Below are 18,684 nucleotides of genomic sequence, written 5' to 3' on the forward strand. Positions count from 1 at the left end.
TGTAGGAATCATTGAGAAAAAGTAGCAATCCCTGACCAGGGATCGAACCCGGTCCTCGGCAGAGGAAGCCGTATCCTGACCACTGGATCACCAGGGACTTGGTATTGATAGCAGGTTGATGAATGTATGGGTGAGATTGAGAACCAATACTTTATAGTAATGTGATATACCCTGCACCGAGACCAAATAATTTGTAAATATTACAAAACCAGCTACCCAATAATTTTCCCTTGATGATTTGGGATTATTCGGCTGGAGGTGCTCCAACAATCATGTTTAAACCTTATAAACAAACAGAGACCGGCAGCAGCTGGAGAAAGCCTTTTTTGGAGCACTCTTTTAGATAATTTAAATTCAAATTGATATGATTAGTATTTTAAAACGTAACTTTTAATATTACTCTTTACAATTCAATAAATCCATATATGGCTGTTAATGTTATTTATATGAATTGTCAAGACAGCCATATATGGATTTATTAATTAATAATAATTTTTTGGGGGGGATACTAGACAATATTTATGATAGTTGTGAATTAATTTTCACCCCCTTTATTTTAAAGAGTAATATTAAAAGTTACGTTTTAAAATACTAATCATATCAATTTGAATTTAAATTATCTAAAAGAGTGCTCCAAAAAAGGCAATCCCTGTCTTTCTCCGGCTGCTGCCGGTCTCTGTTTGTTTATGAGATTGAGAACCAGGCTGGTTACCGGTGAGACTGGGATGCAACTATAATCCAGGCTGGTACCGGATATGACTGGAAACGCAACTGAAAGTAGAACGATTACTGTGGTGGTGACTTTAAAATGAGAATGTGGAATACTGCGGCTGTGATTTTAAGATAAGACTGTAGAATACTGCAGCTGTGGTTTTAAGATGAGACTGTGGAATACTGCAACTGTGGCTTTAAGTTGAGACTGTGGAATACTGCGACTGTGACTTTAAGATGAAACTATGGAATACTGCAACTGTGACTTTAAGATGAAACTGTCGAAATACTGGATATCAGTGGTAACACAAATGTAATCCAAACTGGGTAGCAAAGGAGCAGAGTTAAACAGGAGCCAAAGTACAAGTGTTACCTTTAGGGAGCTCAGCTTCTAAGCTCACAGAGAGCTGTGTGTGACACGAGGAACTGGCAGCGTTTCCAACTCAAGTCTCCTGACTTATACTTCCTGGTCCTTGGTGATTGGTGAGCAGTGTCAGGTGATTCAGAGAATCTCAGGCTGGCACAGGATTAAACAGCTCTGGGTCAGGTAAACAGTCACTGTCATGTGAGTACTCTAGACTAGGCTGTGATGTGGAGTGAGGTCCAGCAGGCCGAAAGAACACTGAAGCCTGAACTTCTGCAAACAAACAGAGGATGCTGGCTTTTAGGCCTAAACTTCAGATTGCTGAATTCAGACTCACACAAAAGATTAATCACCACAGGTGGAGCTCGTTAACTGTTACCTTCCAGGCAGAAAACTCAGGACTCAGGAAACTCATGGTGCTGACAAGCTGTTTATCTCAGTGAGCAAAAAGACACAGGATCCAGGACAGATGACAGGGGTAAGTCACCAAATACGAGAACTACAGTCAGGATCGTGACACGCTGATCCTGCAATCCCCTGGATTGGACCTTCCAATGCCGGGATTGAACCACGGCCTATTTTTGGCCTAAATCCTGGGATCCCGCAAATCCTGGGATTGGCCACACTAATTAAGATAAGATATATTTTTCGCCTAGGTTTTGCAAGTTTTGATATTTTTTTAGGGTGAATGGAGATTCACCCTATTCAATAGCAGGGTCGTTTTTTCGCCTAGGTGAAAAACATGTGCACTGGCGAAAAAACGCACCCCCTTTTCGCAGATTTTGAGGCAATTTTCGCCAATGCCTTTTTCGCTAAAAAAAAAAAAGAAAAAAAAGAAGTGAAACGGTATTGGTGAAAATGCCTTAAAAACGGGGGAAACCGGCACACAATTGAATACACAGGTGGATGAATTTGATAGCTCCGAAATTGCCGGAGCTAATTAAATACCCCCCATAAACTTATTTAGAATTCCTAATGTACCATTACAGTCAAAAATGAAATCATCAATAAATCTTCCAATATATGTATACAGCAAGATTAAGGCGTTTCAGGTATTGCTGATTTCCTAGGAATAAATTGGCTAGACACAGTCGTTCCCATAGCTACACCATCTATTAGATGGTAAAATGTATTACTGAAATTAAATTAATTAATTTGAGTTAAATTGAATTGAATGCCATTTAATATAAGTAACCTCTATTGCAGGGACATATATTACTGGCCTATCCTCTGATGTATTTTATGGTTGAAAATGATTTGGTTATTAGTAACCTTATATCTCCCTGCCTAATGGTAGCAGACCCATGGTCTGTGGATACATAACAAATTAATTCAGTCAATTGTATGTAGCAAAATAATATAACAAACTACCTGTAAAACTTTTACCTATATTCTACCATTATTAAGGAGATAAACATAGGAAACATTCCAGATAACTGTGGTGGATTTGTTACATAGTTAATTTTATTAGATGATGCTAGAAAATCTTAATAATCATATCCTGTATTATATATAAACTTCACATTTTGGCAAAATAGAAAATAAACTTGTGAAAGTGCTAGTTATACTGATCATCACACTGATCAACAAATAATAACTTCTATTTGGGTACCTAGTATTAAATACGCAACTTCTTTCTTTTAAACAAATGTGTCCCCAGCTGTGCTTATAAGGTACTGTAGCCTTTGTGCCATATTCCCTACATAACAGACCATTTTATTTCTGTTGCATAGTTGAGTACCATCACTCACAGTAACGCCATCGCAGACCATTATAGTAACTACACTACTCTGCGCCCTCGTCCACGGCTCTCCTCTAGTACCGGTTACCAGTGGGGGTTAGATATTTATTATTTTGTGGCACTGCACTATGGACAATGGTGGTCATTCCGAGTTGTTCGCTCGCTGCTATTTTTAGCAGAATTGCTAATAGGCTAAAATCCGGCATTTCTGCGCATGCGTATGCACAGCAGGGCGCACGCGCTAATCAATTTTACACAAAACTATGCTATTTTACGCACGGGCGAACGAAGCTTTTCAATCGCTCTGCTGATCGTAGTGTGATTGACAGGAAGTGGGTGTTTCTGGGCGGAAACTGGCCATTTTCAGGGAGTGTGCTAAAAAACGCAGGTGTGCCAGGTAAAAACGCAGGAGTGGCTAGAGAAACGTGTGGCTGGCCAGACGCTGGGCGTGTTTGTGACGTCAAACCAGGAACTAAATGGACTGAGGTGATCGCAATCTAGGAGTAGGTCTGGAGCTACTCAGAAACTGCAAGGAAATACTTAATAGCAGAATTGCTAATCTTTCGTTAGCAATTCTGCTATGCTAAGATACACTCCCAGAGGGCGGCGGCTTTGCGTTTGCATTTCTGCTAAAAGTAGCTAGCGAGCGAACAACTCGGAATGAGGGCCAATGAGTGGGACTCATAGGGCACAGTTTAGATGGTGAGTCCCATCCATGGCAGCAGGGATGATGTAACTGCCTCACTTCATTGAGGTCTTGGGTTCAACTCCCACCACGGCCTTAACTGTGTGTGGAGTTTGTATATTCTCCCCATGCTTGCATTGGTTTTCTCTGAGTTCTCCGGTTTCTTTCTAAAAATATACTGGTAGGTTAACTGTCTCTTAAAAAAATGAACCAATAAAAAGCGCAGTAGAATATGTTTGCTATATAAATAACTGGTAATAAAAAAAAAAATAACAATACGGAATGTAGTGGCACTGTATAAATTAATAACCATGGCAATATTAAAGAAAAAAGTAACACAATTTTGTTTTGTATATTTTCTTTCGGAGTGTAGCTAAATATTTATACGTAACATGTAATATATAATGAAACGATCTGCAAACAGTTAAGTAGTCAATTCAGTTGGGGCGAAGGGGGGGTGTTGATGTTGCAGCGACATATAAATGCCGCCAACGGTACCTGAACTCACCCGCGTTGCAGCACAATCTCGCACTGGAGTCGCATATTTTTGTGTGCAACCCTATGGAACTGCGCACAAAAATCCATGATTATTGCGGCACCGTAAGTGCATCTCATAGCCGCAGTCACTGTCAGGGGTAGAGAACATCACCCATGATTGAATTGACCCCATTGTGTCAATGTGTCTGTACTGTGCAAAAAAATGTAATTGCCCAAATTTTTAATGTGCGGCCGTGCAGATCGTCATGAGAACATCGAACCCAACATTTTCAATTTTCCTTGTATAGAGTATTACTTACTAAGCCACATACACGGTGAAAATTCATATTGATTTGTATATCACACAATTAAGCTAGCCGTATCTTGCCTTCAGAATATAGTGTTATGGGCCCTACACACTGGCCGATATTTTGAAAGATATGAACGATCTCGTTCATAAATGAACGAGATCTCGTTCATATCTTTCAGTGTGGAGACTTAAGCGATGAACGATGCGCGTCCCCGCGCTCGTTCATCGCTGGTCTCCTGTCGGCTGTGCATGCAGGCCAATATGGACGATCTCGTCCATATTTGCCTGCACGTCTATGGAGCCGGGTGACGGGGGGAGTGAAGAAGCTTCACTCCCCCCGTCACTGCCCCCCCCGCCGCCGGGTCGCTCGTCGGCCGTATCGGCCGTCGGGCACCTCGGCCAGTGAGTAGGGCCCATAAGTCAGCGCTGATGTTTAGAACAGTGGTTCTCAAACTCGGTCCTCAGGACCCCACACAGTGCATGTTTTGCAGGTAACCCAGCAAGTGCACAGGTGTATTAATTACTCACTGACACATTTTAAAAGGTCCACAGGTGGAGCTAATTATGTCACTTGTGATTCTGTGAGGAGACCTGCAAAACATGCACCGTGTGGGGTCCTGAGGACCGAGTTTGAGAACCTGTGGTTTAGAACATTGATATGAACCTCGTATTTGCCAGTAACAGATAATACAACTTCTATAGTATATGACCGCAACAGCAAGATGGCGTTCTGGGCCTTCTTTTATGGTGTTAAAGAACGGGCTCAAGTACACAAACTACTCACTATTTTATAAAGTGTTGCCTTTGAAATATTTGCAGTACTTTAGCTTGTGTCTATTTAATTAAAAGTGTTATTTTATTTTTTTAAAGTAAACTGCAGTGAACTTAATCATAAGGTATTTTAAAAACGGAAATAAACCTTTGGGGCCAATTCTGATTTATTACAAATTTTACTAACTCTTTGTGCCTAATTAGAATTGTTTTTCCCCCCCCAAAGTATAAACCTTTTCTCTACTCCTTAATATGTTTGTTAAACGTTTTAACTGTTTTTATCCTAACATTCTGGGGGCCCTATTTATGAGATTGTGGGACCTTCCCCAAAAACACACATTTTCTTGTGCTATTCGCAATATATGGTGTCACCAGAGGCAGAACTCTGGGAGGCAACGGAGTCATCTGCCGCCGGGCTCCTGCTCTGAAGGGGGGCACCTCTCCTCCCATTCTGTGATACCATTGAATTAAGTTAATTGATAGCTGTCGCTGTCTTTTCAGTGGCCGACTTCCTCACTGGTCCCTGCACCTTACAAATCACACCCTTTTTATTATACTGTAGATACACATTTTACAAGTGTCACACCCAGGATTAGAAACCACAACCTATTACACTGGAAGCAGACAACTTACTGATGAAGGTGTTTGCTCCTGTATAGGAAATATGAGAATTTGAACTATATGAAGATACTTCTCTGACAATTACACGTAACTTCATATATTTATAATTCTCATGCTTCCTGTACAGGAGCAAATAACTCCATCAGTAAAATGTCGGCTGTTAGTGTAACAGGTCATGGGTTCTAATCCTGGGTATGATTGCTAAGAAATGTGTGATTTAAAATAAAAGACAATTAAATGTATAAATACAGTATATAATTTATTTTCAGAACACTCCATATACACACACACACACACACACACACACACACACACACACACACACACACACACACACGCACGCACACATACATACATATATTTATCTTAATATAGGAAATAGGGGGGCACCAATATTTATCTTGCCTCCGGGCAGCTGTGACGAACTTACGCCACTGGGTGCCACTTATATGTATCTGGGGAGGATGCAGCAAATATCGGAGATATCTACTGTGATCCCCCATTTTCGACCACAAAAGCAGCCCCAGCAGTTCCATAGGTTTCTATGCGGGCTGCTTAATTGACAAACTTATCTAGCTGTGTGATGCAAAGCATTCCGTATCTTGACCCCAATACTGAACACCATCTTCTTATGGGGTTAACTTCTGTAGCCTATAGGCTACATTCCACAGAGTTTATCCAGAGGATCCCCATCCGCCAATGGCTGCTCACACATGCGTGGTCTAATGAACATACATACCCAGTAGTGGGCTTGGTGCCCTGAAGAAGAAGTAAGTGGCAACAGGAAACTATAATTATCTGCTCTAGAACCCAATAATATATAACTTTACCCCAGTGTGTTTGAACCACATATACTGTACATTTAGAACCTCATAATGTATAAATATACCCCAGTGTATTTGATACTCATATACAGTACATCTAGAACCCGATAATTTATAAATATACCAGTGTATTTGATCCTCATATACTGTACATCTAGAACCTGATAGTTTAGAAATATATTGTACCCCACACTTTGTTTGATCCTCATATACATCTAATATACATCTTGAACCCAATAATTTATAGCTATAGCCCAGTGATCCTCATGTACATCTTGAACCCAATAATGTATAAAAAATATAATAATATAATATTAGACTGTGCAGAAATTATTTCATTGAAGTCAGCAGCAGAGGAGTGATTACTGCCACCTCTGAAGGGATATGCAATGTCTTGCCCAGGTCTGATAACATTTTATATTCCACATTGGTGTACAACTATGGCTGTTTTGCAGAGTTGTTAGCAAACAAAAAAAGTTAACAATTAGGCAAAACCATGTTGCACTGCAGGTGGGGCAAATGTAACATGTGCAGAGAGCGTTAGATTTGGGTGGGTTATATTGTTTCTGTGCAGGGTAAATACTGGCTGCTTTATTTTTACACTGCAATTTAGATTTCAGTGTGAACACACCACACCCAAATCTAACTCTCTACAGTGCAACATGGTTTTGCCCAGTTGCTAACTTTTCTGGTTTGCTACCAACTCTGAATAACTCCCAGAATGGCTCCATATTTCTACATTAGCCACTCTAATATTTTGTACTACAGTATGTTGAGAAATAATTTACCTATCCTGCAATCAGTGTATTTCCATCTAATGTTGCACAACTCTAGAAATATTTTATTTTGATAAAGTTATTTTTGATGGCTAAGAATTCCTATATTTCAGTTAATATCTGTATGACCACATGGGGCAGTGTTGCAATGAAGTAAAACGAGTTATTTAAATATACTGTATGTAATGCTGGGTACACACCTACAGATATATCTGCAGATCAATTGATCTGCAGATATATTTAAAGCCGGATCGGGCAGTGTGCTGTGCATACACACTGCCCGATCCGTCGGGGACTGATGTCATGAACTAGGCGTCAGTCACCGCTGGCTCCTGCAGCTTGTGTACATGCGTTCGGCTCACTGCCCATACACACAAACCGACGTGCCAATATATCTAACAGTATATTGGCCGTTGGATGTGCAGCAGGGCCAACACGATATGTCTGTGAACGACGGAGACTTATCGCTTTTACACACTGGCCGACGGACCCGCGATATATCGGCTGTTCAAGAGAACAGCCTATATATCGGCTAGTCTGTACGCACCTTAAGGCGAGGTTAACAGCATAGCAGCTCCTGCTGATATATATTAATAAGCAGTAAGGCGACTCTCACTAAGCCTAAGTACCAATGCCAACTAACATGCAAAATTGAGGAAAACGTAACACAATCTAGGGTAAATAGGCAAAAGACAGGCCCGATTTAAGTGACCTGCACCTGGCATCAATTAGCTTAATCTGGGACTTTATACCAAAAAACTATTCCTAAGTACCTAGTGAACTATGGGAGGGTCATTCCGAGTTGATCGTAGCTGTGCTAAATTTAACACAGCTACGATCAGGCACCCAGACATGCGGGGGGACGCCCAGCACAGGGCTAATCCGCCCTGCATATCAGTCCCGCCCCCCCCCACGCAGAAATGCAAAAGCTTTTGCATTTGAGGAGTAACTTGAGGAGTAAGCTTTTGCATTTGAGGAGTAACTTGAGGAGTAAGCTTTTGCATTTGAGGAGTAACTTGAGGAGTAAGCTTTTGCATTTGAGGAGTAACTTGAGGAGTAAGCTTTTGCATTTGAGGAGTAACTTGAGGAGTAAGCTTTTGCATTTGAGGAGTAACTTGAGGAGTAAGCTTTTGCATTTGAGGAGTAACTCCTGGCCAGCGCAGCTCCTGCGGCTGGCCGGGCGAACCTCTTTGCTGCCCAGGTCGCAGCGGCTGCGTGTGACATCACTAAGCCGCCTCGGCCCGCCTCCCCCCCAACGGTCTGGCAACGCCTGCATTGGTCGGACCACGCCCCTTAAACGGCGGCTTAACGCCGCCATCCAGCCCCCTCCCACCCAGCGACCGCCTCTGCCTGTCAATCAGGCAGAGACGATCACTAGGCAACGACGGCCTTCGGCCGTCTGGCATGTGCCGGCGCACTGCGGCGCCGGCGCAGGTCCGACCCGATCACTGCGTTAAACTGCAGCGAGCGATCAGATTGGTATGACGCCCTATATGCGAACTAAGGTGAAAAACTAGAGCACAGCATGGGAATCATACTATACGGTGCAAAAATAAAAAGTGTAGAAGGAAACATCTGAAAACCTAAAGAAAGTGTCTGTGTAGCCGTAACTGTAGGTTCATCAGTGGCAGGGCAGTGAAACATTACCATCACAGACCAGCAGGTTACCGTGTCTCCCAACTGTCCCGATTTAGTTGGTACCGTACAGTCCAGATTTGAGGACTATGCCCCACTGCAGTCATATCTGTCCCATAAGGGTGAGGTCGGTGGGAATCTCCTGTTCAGTGCTGCTCTGCATAGCACAACTGCCACATGTGCACACGGGTGTTGGAATTTGCTGGGGCACATAGGCTAGCTGAGCCAGCTACGGAGGAGCAAAGCTTTGCACGGGCAGAGGGGAGGAATTTGGTGACATAAAGGAATTCTTTTGAGTACAAGTACAACTTGTTTTATTATGAGATAAAGGGGTTTTGGAGTGTCTTACTAGATAGCCACAGAGTTTGCTGGTTCATATATATGACAGGTTTTAAAATTGTGTATTTGTTTATGTACAGTAAAAAGGGGTTCACCAATGCTGGGGAAGGGTGTGTGTGTGTGTGTGTGTTTGTGTGTATGTGTGTGTGTGTGTGTGTGTGTGCGTGCGTGTGTGTGTGTGTCGGGGGGGGGGGGGTGCATGCAATTCCTTGCTGACTGGACTGGGTTTCCTCATAACAAGGGGACCCCAGGAGCCGCTAGTTGTCAATGAGCGCAATGTCTAAGTATGTGGTGTTTTTCTCTTCCAGGGATATGGATTTCCCGTCAGTCGCCTATTTGATCTTTTGTATGAAGTTAGAAACAAATATAATGAAACTCTGCTTAAGAAATGGGCTGGACTGTTCAGGTAGCTATCATTTTGTTTATAGGTGCCAATCAAAATCCCACTATAAATGTGTTCTACAAATAAGAAATGAATAATTAGCTTTGATTACCCTTTTATATTAATTGAGAGTGTAAAACTTTGACTGTAAGGCTGAATACGTGATTCAATCCACTTACATCATAGTGCCACTTTCTGAGACCGCTATTGCTGCATACACTTCCTAGGTATGGCAGCTTGTGCATTGGGTGCACTAATGTGAATACGATAAAGGGAATGGATTTCATAGTTTCTCTGACGTCCTACTGGATGCTGGGAACTCTGTAAGGACCATGGGGAATAGACGGGCTCCGCAGGAGACTGGGCACTCTAAAAGAAAGATTAGGTACTATCTGGTGTGCACTGGCTCCTCCCTCTATGCCCCTCCTCCAGACCTCAGTTAGAATCTGTGCCCGGCCAGAGCTGGGTGCTCCTAGTGGGCTCTCCTGAGCTTGCTAGAAAGAAAGTATTTGTTAGGTTTTTTATTTTCAGTGAGATCTGCTGGCAACAGACTCACTGCTACGTGGGACTGAGGGGAGAGAAGCAAACCTACCTGCTTGCAGCTAGCTTGTGCTTCTTAGGCTACTGGACACCATTAGCTCCAGAGGGTTCGAACACAGGGCCTGACCTCGATCGTCCGTTCCCGGAGCCGCGCCGCCGTCCCCCTTGCAGAGCCAGAAGACAGAAGAGAAGCGATGAAATCGGCGGCAGAAGACTCCTGTCTTCATTAAGGTAGCGCACAGCACCGCAGCTGTGCGCCATTGCTCCCACAGAACACCACACACTCCGGTCACTGTAGGGTGCAGGGCGCTGGGGGGGGCGCCCTGGGCAGCAATAAAAATACCTTTGGCATAAAAATACACATAATACAGTCTGTGACTGTATATGTGTAAATCCCCCGCCATTTTTAGTCAGAAACAGGACAGAAGCCCGCCGCTGAGGGGGCTGGGCCTTCTTCCTCAGCACACCAGCGCCATTTTCTCTTCACAGCTCCGCTGGAAGGAAGCTCCCCAGGCTCTCCCCTGCAGTATCCTGGTACACAAAGGGTAATAAGAGAGGGGGGGGGGGGGACATAAATTTAGGCGCAAAAATTGTATGTACAGCAGCTACTGGGTAAACACTGAGTTGTAGTGTAATCCCTGGGTTATATAGCGCTGGGGTGTGTGCTGGCATACTCCCTCTGTCTCTCCAAAGGGCCTTGTGGGGGAACTGTCTTCAAATAGAGCATCCCCTGTGTGTGTGGTGTGTTGGTACGCGTGTGTCGACATGTCTGAGGTAAAAGGCTCCTCTAAGGGGGTGATAGAGCGGATATGTATGTGAGAGGGTGTCTCCGTCGACAACGCCGACACCTGTTTGGATATGTGTAAGTGCGAAGGTGAATTTATTGCACAAATGGTAAGGGAACAGACAGGAAATCTACCCATGTCTGTCCCTATGTCACAGAGACCTTCAGAGTCTCACAATGCTCACTATCCAAAATAACAAACACTGGTATCGACACAGAGTTTAACTCCACTGTCGACTACGATAATGCAAAGTTACAGCCAAGATGGCTAGAAGGTATTCAATATATGATATTGAAATAAAAGATGATTTGCATATCACTGATGACTCATCTGTCCCTGACACGAGAGTACACATGTTTAAGGGGAAGAATGCTGAGGTAAATTTCCCTCCTCTCATGAGGAAAAAGAGCGGGAATCTCCAGACAAGAGACGGCAGCTTCCCACAAGAGAATTCTCAGGCTGTATCCTTTCCCCACTAGGGCCAGGATGTGTTGAGAATCTTCCCCTAGGGTGTCCTGTTTGCACAGACGGTAGCACTTGCTATTCTCAGGGATTCTGCAGATAGCGTGCACATTCTAGTATACTACCCAGACCGGCGATTGTGTCGGCATGGGTTTATAGCGCTGTGGCAGCATGGACAGGTACCTTATCAGCAGAGATTGAGACCCTAGTAAATATATTAAAGATGCTGTCTTAAGTGATAGATATATAGTTATAAAGCATGCCCAAAGAGACATGAGTATACTGGGTCCTAGAGTCAAAGCTATGTCGATCTCTGCTTGACGTGTCCTGTAGAATATGCATTGGACAGATGATGCCGACTTAAGAGGCATATGGAAGGCTGAGGATTGTGTGGAGAAGGGTTCTCGGGCCTGGTCTCCACAGCTATAGCTGGTAATTCTGCTAGTTTGCCTTATATTCCTGCACAGCCTAAGAAAGCACAACATTATTAAATGCAGCCTTTCGAATAAAGAAACAAGAAAGTCTGAGGTGCGTCCTTTCTTGTCAGAGCCGGGATCAACACAGCTAGTTCCCAGGAACAGAAGTCCTCCCCGGCCCCTACAAAAATCCACCTATGCCGCTGGGGCTCCACAGGCGGAGCTAGGCCCGGTGGGGACACGCCTTCGTAAGTTCAGCCACAAGTGGGTTCACTCCCTGTTAGGTCCCTGGGCAATAGTTATTGTGTCTCAGGGATACAAGCTGGACTGTGAGAAGATTCCCCCTCACCGACGGCCCTGCGGGCTTCCCCCCAAGAGGGGGAGCCAGTGTTAACTGCAATTCACAAATTGTATCTTTAACAGGTGGTGGTCAAGGGTCCCCTCCTTCAACAAGAGGGTGTTATTATTCGACCATGTTGTAATCCCGAAACCAGACGGTTCGGTCAGACCCATATTGAATTAAAAATCTCTGAACATATACCTGAGAAGGTTCAAGTTCAAGATGGAATCGCTAAGAGCGGTCAGGGCAAGCCTAAAAAGAGGGAGACTTTATCGTGAATCGGGTCATAAGGGATGCATACCTTCATGTCCCCATTTATCCACCTCATTAGGCGTACCTCAGAATTGCGGTACGGGATTGTCATAACCAAGGTAATGGCGGATATGATTGTGCTCCTGCGGAAGCAAGGTGTCACTATTATCACGTACTTGGACGATCTCCTCATACAAGCGAGATCAAGAGAGCAGTTGCTGAACAGCGTATCACTTTCTCTGGAAGTGTAACGGCAACACGGCTGGATTCTATATATTCCAAAGTCGCAGTTGGTTCCTACAGCTCATCTGCCTCTCCTAGGCAAGATCCTAGACACAGACCAGAAAAGGGTTTATCTCCCGATAGAGAGAGCTCAGGAGCTCATGACACTGGTCAGGAATCTATTAAAACCGAAACAGGTGTCAGTGCATCACTGCACTCGAGTCCTGGGAAGGATGGTGGCATCATACGAGGCCATCCCCTTAGGCAGGTTCCATGCGAGGACCTTCCAATGGGACTTACTGGACAAGTGGTCCGGATCACCTCTTCAGATGCATCGGTTAATCACCCTATCCCCCAGGGCCAGGGTGTCTCTCCTGTGGTGGCTGCAGAGTGCTCACCTTCTCGAGGGCCGCAGATTCGGCATTCAGGACTGGATCCTGGTGACCACGGATGCAAGCCTCTGAGGGTGGGGGGCAGTTACACAGGGAAGAAATTTCCAAGGTCTGTGGTCAAGTCAACAGACTTGCCTTCACATCAATATCCTGGAACTAAGGGCCATATACAACGCTCTAAGTCAAGCGGAGATCCTGCTTCACGACCAACCGGTTCTGATCCAGTCAGACCGCAGGGGTTCATGTAAACCGCCAAGGCGGCACAAGGAGCATGGTGGCGAGGGTAGAAGCCAATGGGCGGAGAATCAAGTAAGCGCACTGTCAGCAGTGTTCATTCCGGGAGTGGACAACTGGGAAGCAGACTTCCTCAGCAGGCACGACCTCCACCCGGGAAAGTGGGGACTTCATCAGGAAGTCTTTACGCAGTTTGCAAATTGATGGGAACTGCCTCAGGTGGACTAGATGGCGTCCCACCTCAATAAAAAGCTAAAAAAGGTTTTAAGCCGGGTCAAGGGACCCTCAGGTGATAGCTGTGGTCGCACTAGTAACACCGTGGGTGTTCCAGTCGGTCTATGTATTCCCTCCTCTTCCTCTCATACCCAAGGGCTGAGAATTGTAATAAAAGGAGGAGTGAGAACAATGGCCCTCATTCCGAGTTGATCGGTCGCAAGGCGAATTTAGCAGAGTTACACACGCTAAGCCGCCGCCTACTGGGAGTGAATCTTAGCTTCTTAAAATTGCGACCGATGTATTCGCAATATTGCGATTACTAACTACTTAGCAGTTTCAGAGTAGCTCCAGACTTACTTTGCCTGTGCGATCATTTCAGTGCTTGTCGTTCCTGGTTGACGTCATAAACACACCCAGCGTTCGCCCAGGCACTCCCACCGTTTCTCCGGCCACTCCTGCGTTTTTTCCGGAAACGGTAGCGTTTTCAGCCACACGCCCCTGAAACGCCGTGTTTCCGCCCAGTAACACCCATTTTCTGTCAATCACATTACGATCGCCGGAGCGAAGAAAAAGCCGTGAGTAAAAATACTTTCTTCATAGTAAAGTTACTTGGCGCAGTCGCAGTGCGAACATTGCGCATGCGTACTAAGCGGATTTTCACTGCGATGCGATGAAAAATACCGAGCGAACAACTCGGAATGAGGGCCAATATTCTTTGCTCCGAATGGGCCAAGAAGGACTCGGTACCCGGAGCTGCAAGAAATGCTCTCAGAGGACTCAGGGCTTCTGCCTCTCAGACAGGACATGTTGCAACAGGGGCCCTGTCTGTTCCAAGACTTACCGCGGCTGCATTTGACGGTATGGCGGTTGAACGCCGGATCATAGCGGAAAAGGGCATTCCGGATGCAGTTATTCCTACGCTGATAAAGGCTAGGAAAGACGTGACAGCAAGACTTTTTCACTGTATATAGCGAAAATAGGTTGCTTGGTGTGAGGCCGGGAAGGCCCTATAGAGGAATTCCAGTGGGGTCGATTCCTGCACTTCCTACAGTCAGGAGTGACTATGGGCCTAAAATTAGGATCCATAAAGGTCAAGATTTCGGCCCTATCCATTTTCTCTCAAAAAGAACTGGCTTCACTGCCTGAAGTTTAGACGTTGTTCCGGGGGTGCTGCATATTCAGCCTCCTTTTGTGCCACCGGTGGCACCTTGGGATCTTAACGTTGTGTTGGATTTCCTGAAATCCCACTGGTTTGAGCCACTTAAGACCGTGGAGCTAAAATATCTCACGTGGAAAGTGGTCATGCTATTGGCCTTAGCTTCGGCTAGGCGTGTGTCAGAATTGGCGGTTTTGTCATGTAAAAGCCCTTATCTGATCTTCCATATGGACAGGGCAGAATTGAGGACTCGTCCCCAATTTCTCCCTAGGGTGGTATCATCGTTTCATTTGAACCAGCCTATTGTGGTGCCTGCGGCTACTAGGGACTTGGAGGATTCCAAGTTGCTGGACGTAGTCCGGGCTTTGAAAATTTATGTTTCCAGAACGGCGGGAGTCAGAAAGTCTGACTCGCTGTTTATTCTGTATGCAGCCAACAAGGTTGGCGCTCCTGCTTCGAAGCAGACTATTGCTCGCTGGATCTATAGCACGATTCAGCGGGTTCACTCTGCGGCTGGATTGCCGCATCCAAAATCGGTGAAAGCCCATTCCACAAGGAAGGTGGGCTCTTCTTGGGCGGCTGCCCGAGGGGTCTCGGCTTTACAGCTTTGCCGAGCTGCTACTTGGTCGGGGTCAAACAAGTTTGCTAAGTTCTACAAGTTTGATACCCTGGCTGAGGAGGACCTTGAGTTTGCTCATGCGGTGCTGCAGAGTCATCCGCACTCTCCCGCCCGTTTGGGAGCTTTGGTATAATCCCCATGGTCCTTACGGAGTTCCCAGCATCCACTAGGACGTCAGAGAAAATAAGAATTTACTCACCGGTAATTCTATTTCTCGTAGTCCGTAGTGGATGCTGGGCGCCCGTCCCAAGTGCGGACTCTCTGCAATACGTGTATATAGTTATTGCTTAACTAAAGGGTTATTGTTATGAGCCATCCGTTAAATGAGGCTCAGTTGTTGTTCATACTGTTAACTGGGTATGGCTATCACAAGTTGTACAGTGTGATTGGTGTGGCGGTATGAGTCTTACCCTGGATTCCAAATCCTTTCCTTGTTGTGTCAGCTCTTCCGGGCACAGTTTCCCTAACTGAGGTCTGGAGGAGGGGCATAGAGGGAGGAGCCAGTGCACACCAGATAGTACCTAATCTTTCTTTTAGAGTGCCCAGTCTCCTGCGGAGCCCGTCTATTCCCCATGGTCCTTACGGAGTTCCCAGCATCCACTACGGACTACGAGAAATAGAATTACCGGTGAGTAAATTCTTATTTTCCATCATTCCGACATAAATGGATTACCATTGCTTCATTTATATAGCTAGACATCTGTATGTATCTCCTCATTCACCAACTGTATTGTTTAGGACTGGTGTCCTTGTGTGGGACAGCTGCTGGACGTATGATGCAATAACCCCTTATACTCTACTCTGCTTGTACTGGGGTCCTTTTCTGCAGAAATGCAGGAGTGGCATCTGATCCGCAAAGCCAGAGAAAGGTGGCTACACCTGAATGGCTACGTCACTCGTCCAATCAGGTGGCAGCTTTCTGTGTGTCACACCTTCTGCGTAGCTCCCAGTGCTCATACAGTACTTCTTTATGGTGTAAGGGGTCTCCAGTAACTTTGTGTCAAGTTAAAGATAACTCTTCTGATGGGTATCAGTAGGTGTAAAATCCCTCCCAGTACTTTTATTTAAAAAAAAAAACATATTTACCACAAGTATATTAATGACTGTTTTAATATGTATAGCCCTACATACTATATAGGACAACTAGTGTGCCTCAGCCACACGTACCAAACCTTTTCCCACATGTATTAGTCAGATAACAGAGCATCTCTTTTCTATAATCACACTCCCTTAAATACAGGCACACTCTTACCAACCACCTCCCCCATATCGGACGCGGATACTGGGGTATGATCATTTCAAATCTGCTGCTCAGTGCAATCTCATGGAAAAAATGTAAACTGTTTTATATTTCATTTTCTTAATGTATATTGTTATGAAAACGTGGCTGTCTCCTATCTAAGTGGAGGCGCTGTTCTGTGGGCTAAGCCAATATTTGGTCTCCAAACTCACGAGGAAGCAGTGACATTGGTGAGGCACGAGTTGCTTGGTGCCTCGTTGATGTCACTGCTTCCTAGTTAACGGTTAGTTTGAATTCATCTGAATATCGCTTCAGCCCACAAAGTGGCTGTCTGCACAACAAGTACTGTACGTAGTGGGAACCTTCCAGGTAATTCCACTTCCTACTTTTGTTCATTTGTTTGTTATTTTAGGGACATTTTTGAAGGTGATAACTACAGCCCAATCCCGGTAGCAAACGAAGAGGAGTACAGAGCTGTAATTAGCAAATTTCCTTTCCAAGATCCAGATGGTGACAAGGTAACTAAGCACTGCTCAGGAAGTGATTGTTTGGCAGGCTATGGTCCTTATATAGCTTGGGTGTGCTGTGTTATATATCATGGTGGCTGCCACGCAATATAGAGGGAGATGTATCAGTCCTTCTGTAGAGGACCAGGGAAGAAGTTGTCCATAGCAAGCAACCAATCAGTTTCTAGATATCATTTTATAGAATGTACTGGATAAATGATAGCTAGATGCTGATTGCATTTATAAGGTTTGAAACATTTCCCCTTAAATGTCTACTGATCTGTAGTGTGAGGAGCCTCATTTTAGTGTTGAGTCACCTCATTTTTGATCGAAGTGACCATTTGTCTAGTTTCTATTAATTGGAAAAATAAGATTTTAAACCTACCGGTAAATCTATTTCTCCTAGTCCGTAGAGGATGCTGGGGACTCCGTAAGGACCATGGGGTATAGACGGGCTCCGCAGGAGATAGGGCACCTAAAAAGAACTTTGACTATGGGTGTGCACTGGCTCCTCCCTCTATGCCCCTCCTCCAGACCTCAGTTAGAGAACTGTGCCCAGAGGAGATGGACAATACAAGGCAGGATTTAGCAATCCAAGGGCAAGATTCATACCAGCCCACACCAATCATACCATGTAACCTGGAACATACATAACCAGTTAACAGTATGAACATACAACAGTAACGGTCCAAGACCTATTTCAACTGTAACATAACCCTTATGTAAGCAACAACTATATACAAGTCTTGCAGAGTTTCCGCACTGGGACGGGCGCCCAGCATCCTCTACGGACTAGGAGAAATAGATTTACCGGTAGGTTTAAAATCTTATTTTCTCTTACGTCCTAGAGGATGCTGGGGACTCCGTAAGGACCATGGGGTTTATACCAAAGCATCCAATCAGGCGGGAGAGTGCGTATGACTCTGCAGCACCGACTGAGCAAACGCTAGGTCCTCATCAGCCAGGGTATCAAACTTGTAGAATTTAGCAAAAGTGTTTGACGCCGACCAAGTCGCCGCTCAGCAAAGCTGTAATGCCGAGATGCCTCGGGCAGCCGCCCAAGAAGAGCCCACCTTCCTAGTGGAATGGCCTTTAACCGAATTTGGTACCGGCAATCCAGCCGTAGAATGAGCCTGCTGAATCGTATTACAGATCCAGCGAGCAATAGTCTGCTTCGAAGCAGGTGCGCCAATCTTATTAGCAGCATACAAGACAAACAGAGCCTCTGTTTTCCTAATTCTAGCCGTCCGGGCTACATAAATCTTTAAGGCCCTGACTACGTCCAGGGATCTGGAATCCTCCAGGTCACTTGTAGCCACAGGCACCACAATAGGTTGATTCATATGGAATGAAGAAACCACTTTAGGCAAAAATTGCGGACGTGTCCTCAATTCAGCTCGATCCACATGAAAAATCAAGTAGGGGCTCTTGTGTGACAAAGCCGCCAATACTGACACTCGCCTTGCTGATGCTAAGGCCAACAACATGACCACCTTCCAGGTAAGAAATTTCAACTCAACCTTGTTAAGTGGTTCAAACCAGTGTAATTTTAGGAACTGCAACACGTTCAGGTCCCATGGTGCCACCGGAGGCACAAAAGGGGGCTGGATGTGCAGCACTCCCTTTACAAACGTCTGTACTTCTGGAAGAGAAGCCAATTCCTTCTGA

The 18,684-nt window shown here is 45.0% G+C and overlaps 1 protein-coding gene across 1 annotated transcript in view; it reads left to right on the top strand.

Annotated features, from left to right (window-relative positions):
* The window catches only part of LOC135057406 (exocyst complex component 6-like), a 437,778-nt gene that overhangs the window by 17,007 nt on the left and 402,087 nt on the right, over positions 1-18,684 (top strand). Inside the window, exons 3-4 of the mRNA XM_063963297.1 lie at positions 9,563-9,660; positions 16,923-17,028. Of these exons, the coding sequence (XP_063819367.1) occupies positions 9,563-9,660; positions 16,923-17,028 (204 nt within the window). The remainder of the gene's footprint in view (positions 1-9,562; positions 9,661-16,922; positions 17,029-18,684) is intronic.

The sequence above is a fragment of the Pseudophryne corroboree genome, chromosome 3 (genome assembly GCF_028390025.1).
Source record: "Pseudophryne corroboree isolate aPseCor3 chromosome 3, aPseCor3.hap2, whole genome shotgun sequence".
Classification (NCBI taxonomy): Eukaryota; Metazoa; Chordata; class Amphibia; order Anura; family Myobatrachidae; genus Pseudophryne; species Pseudophryne corroboree.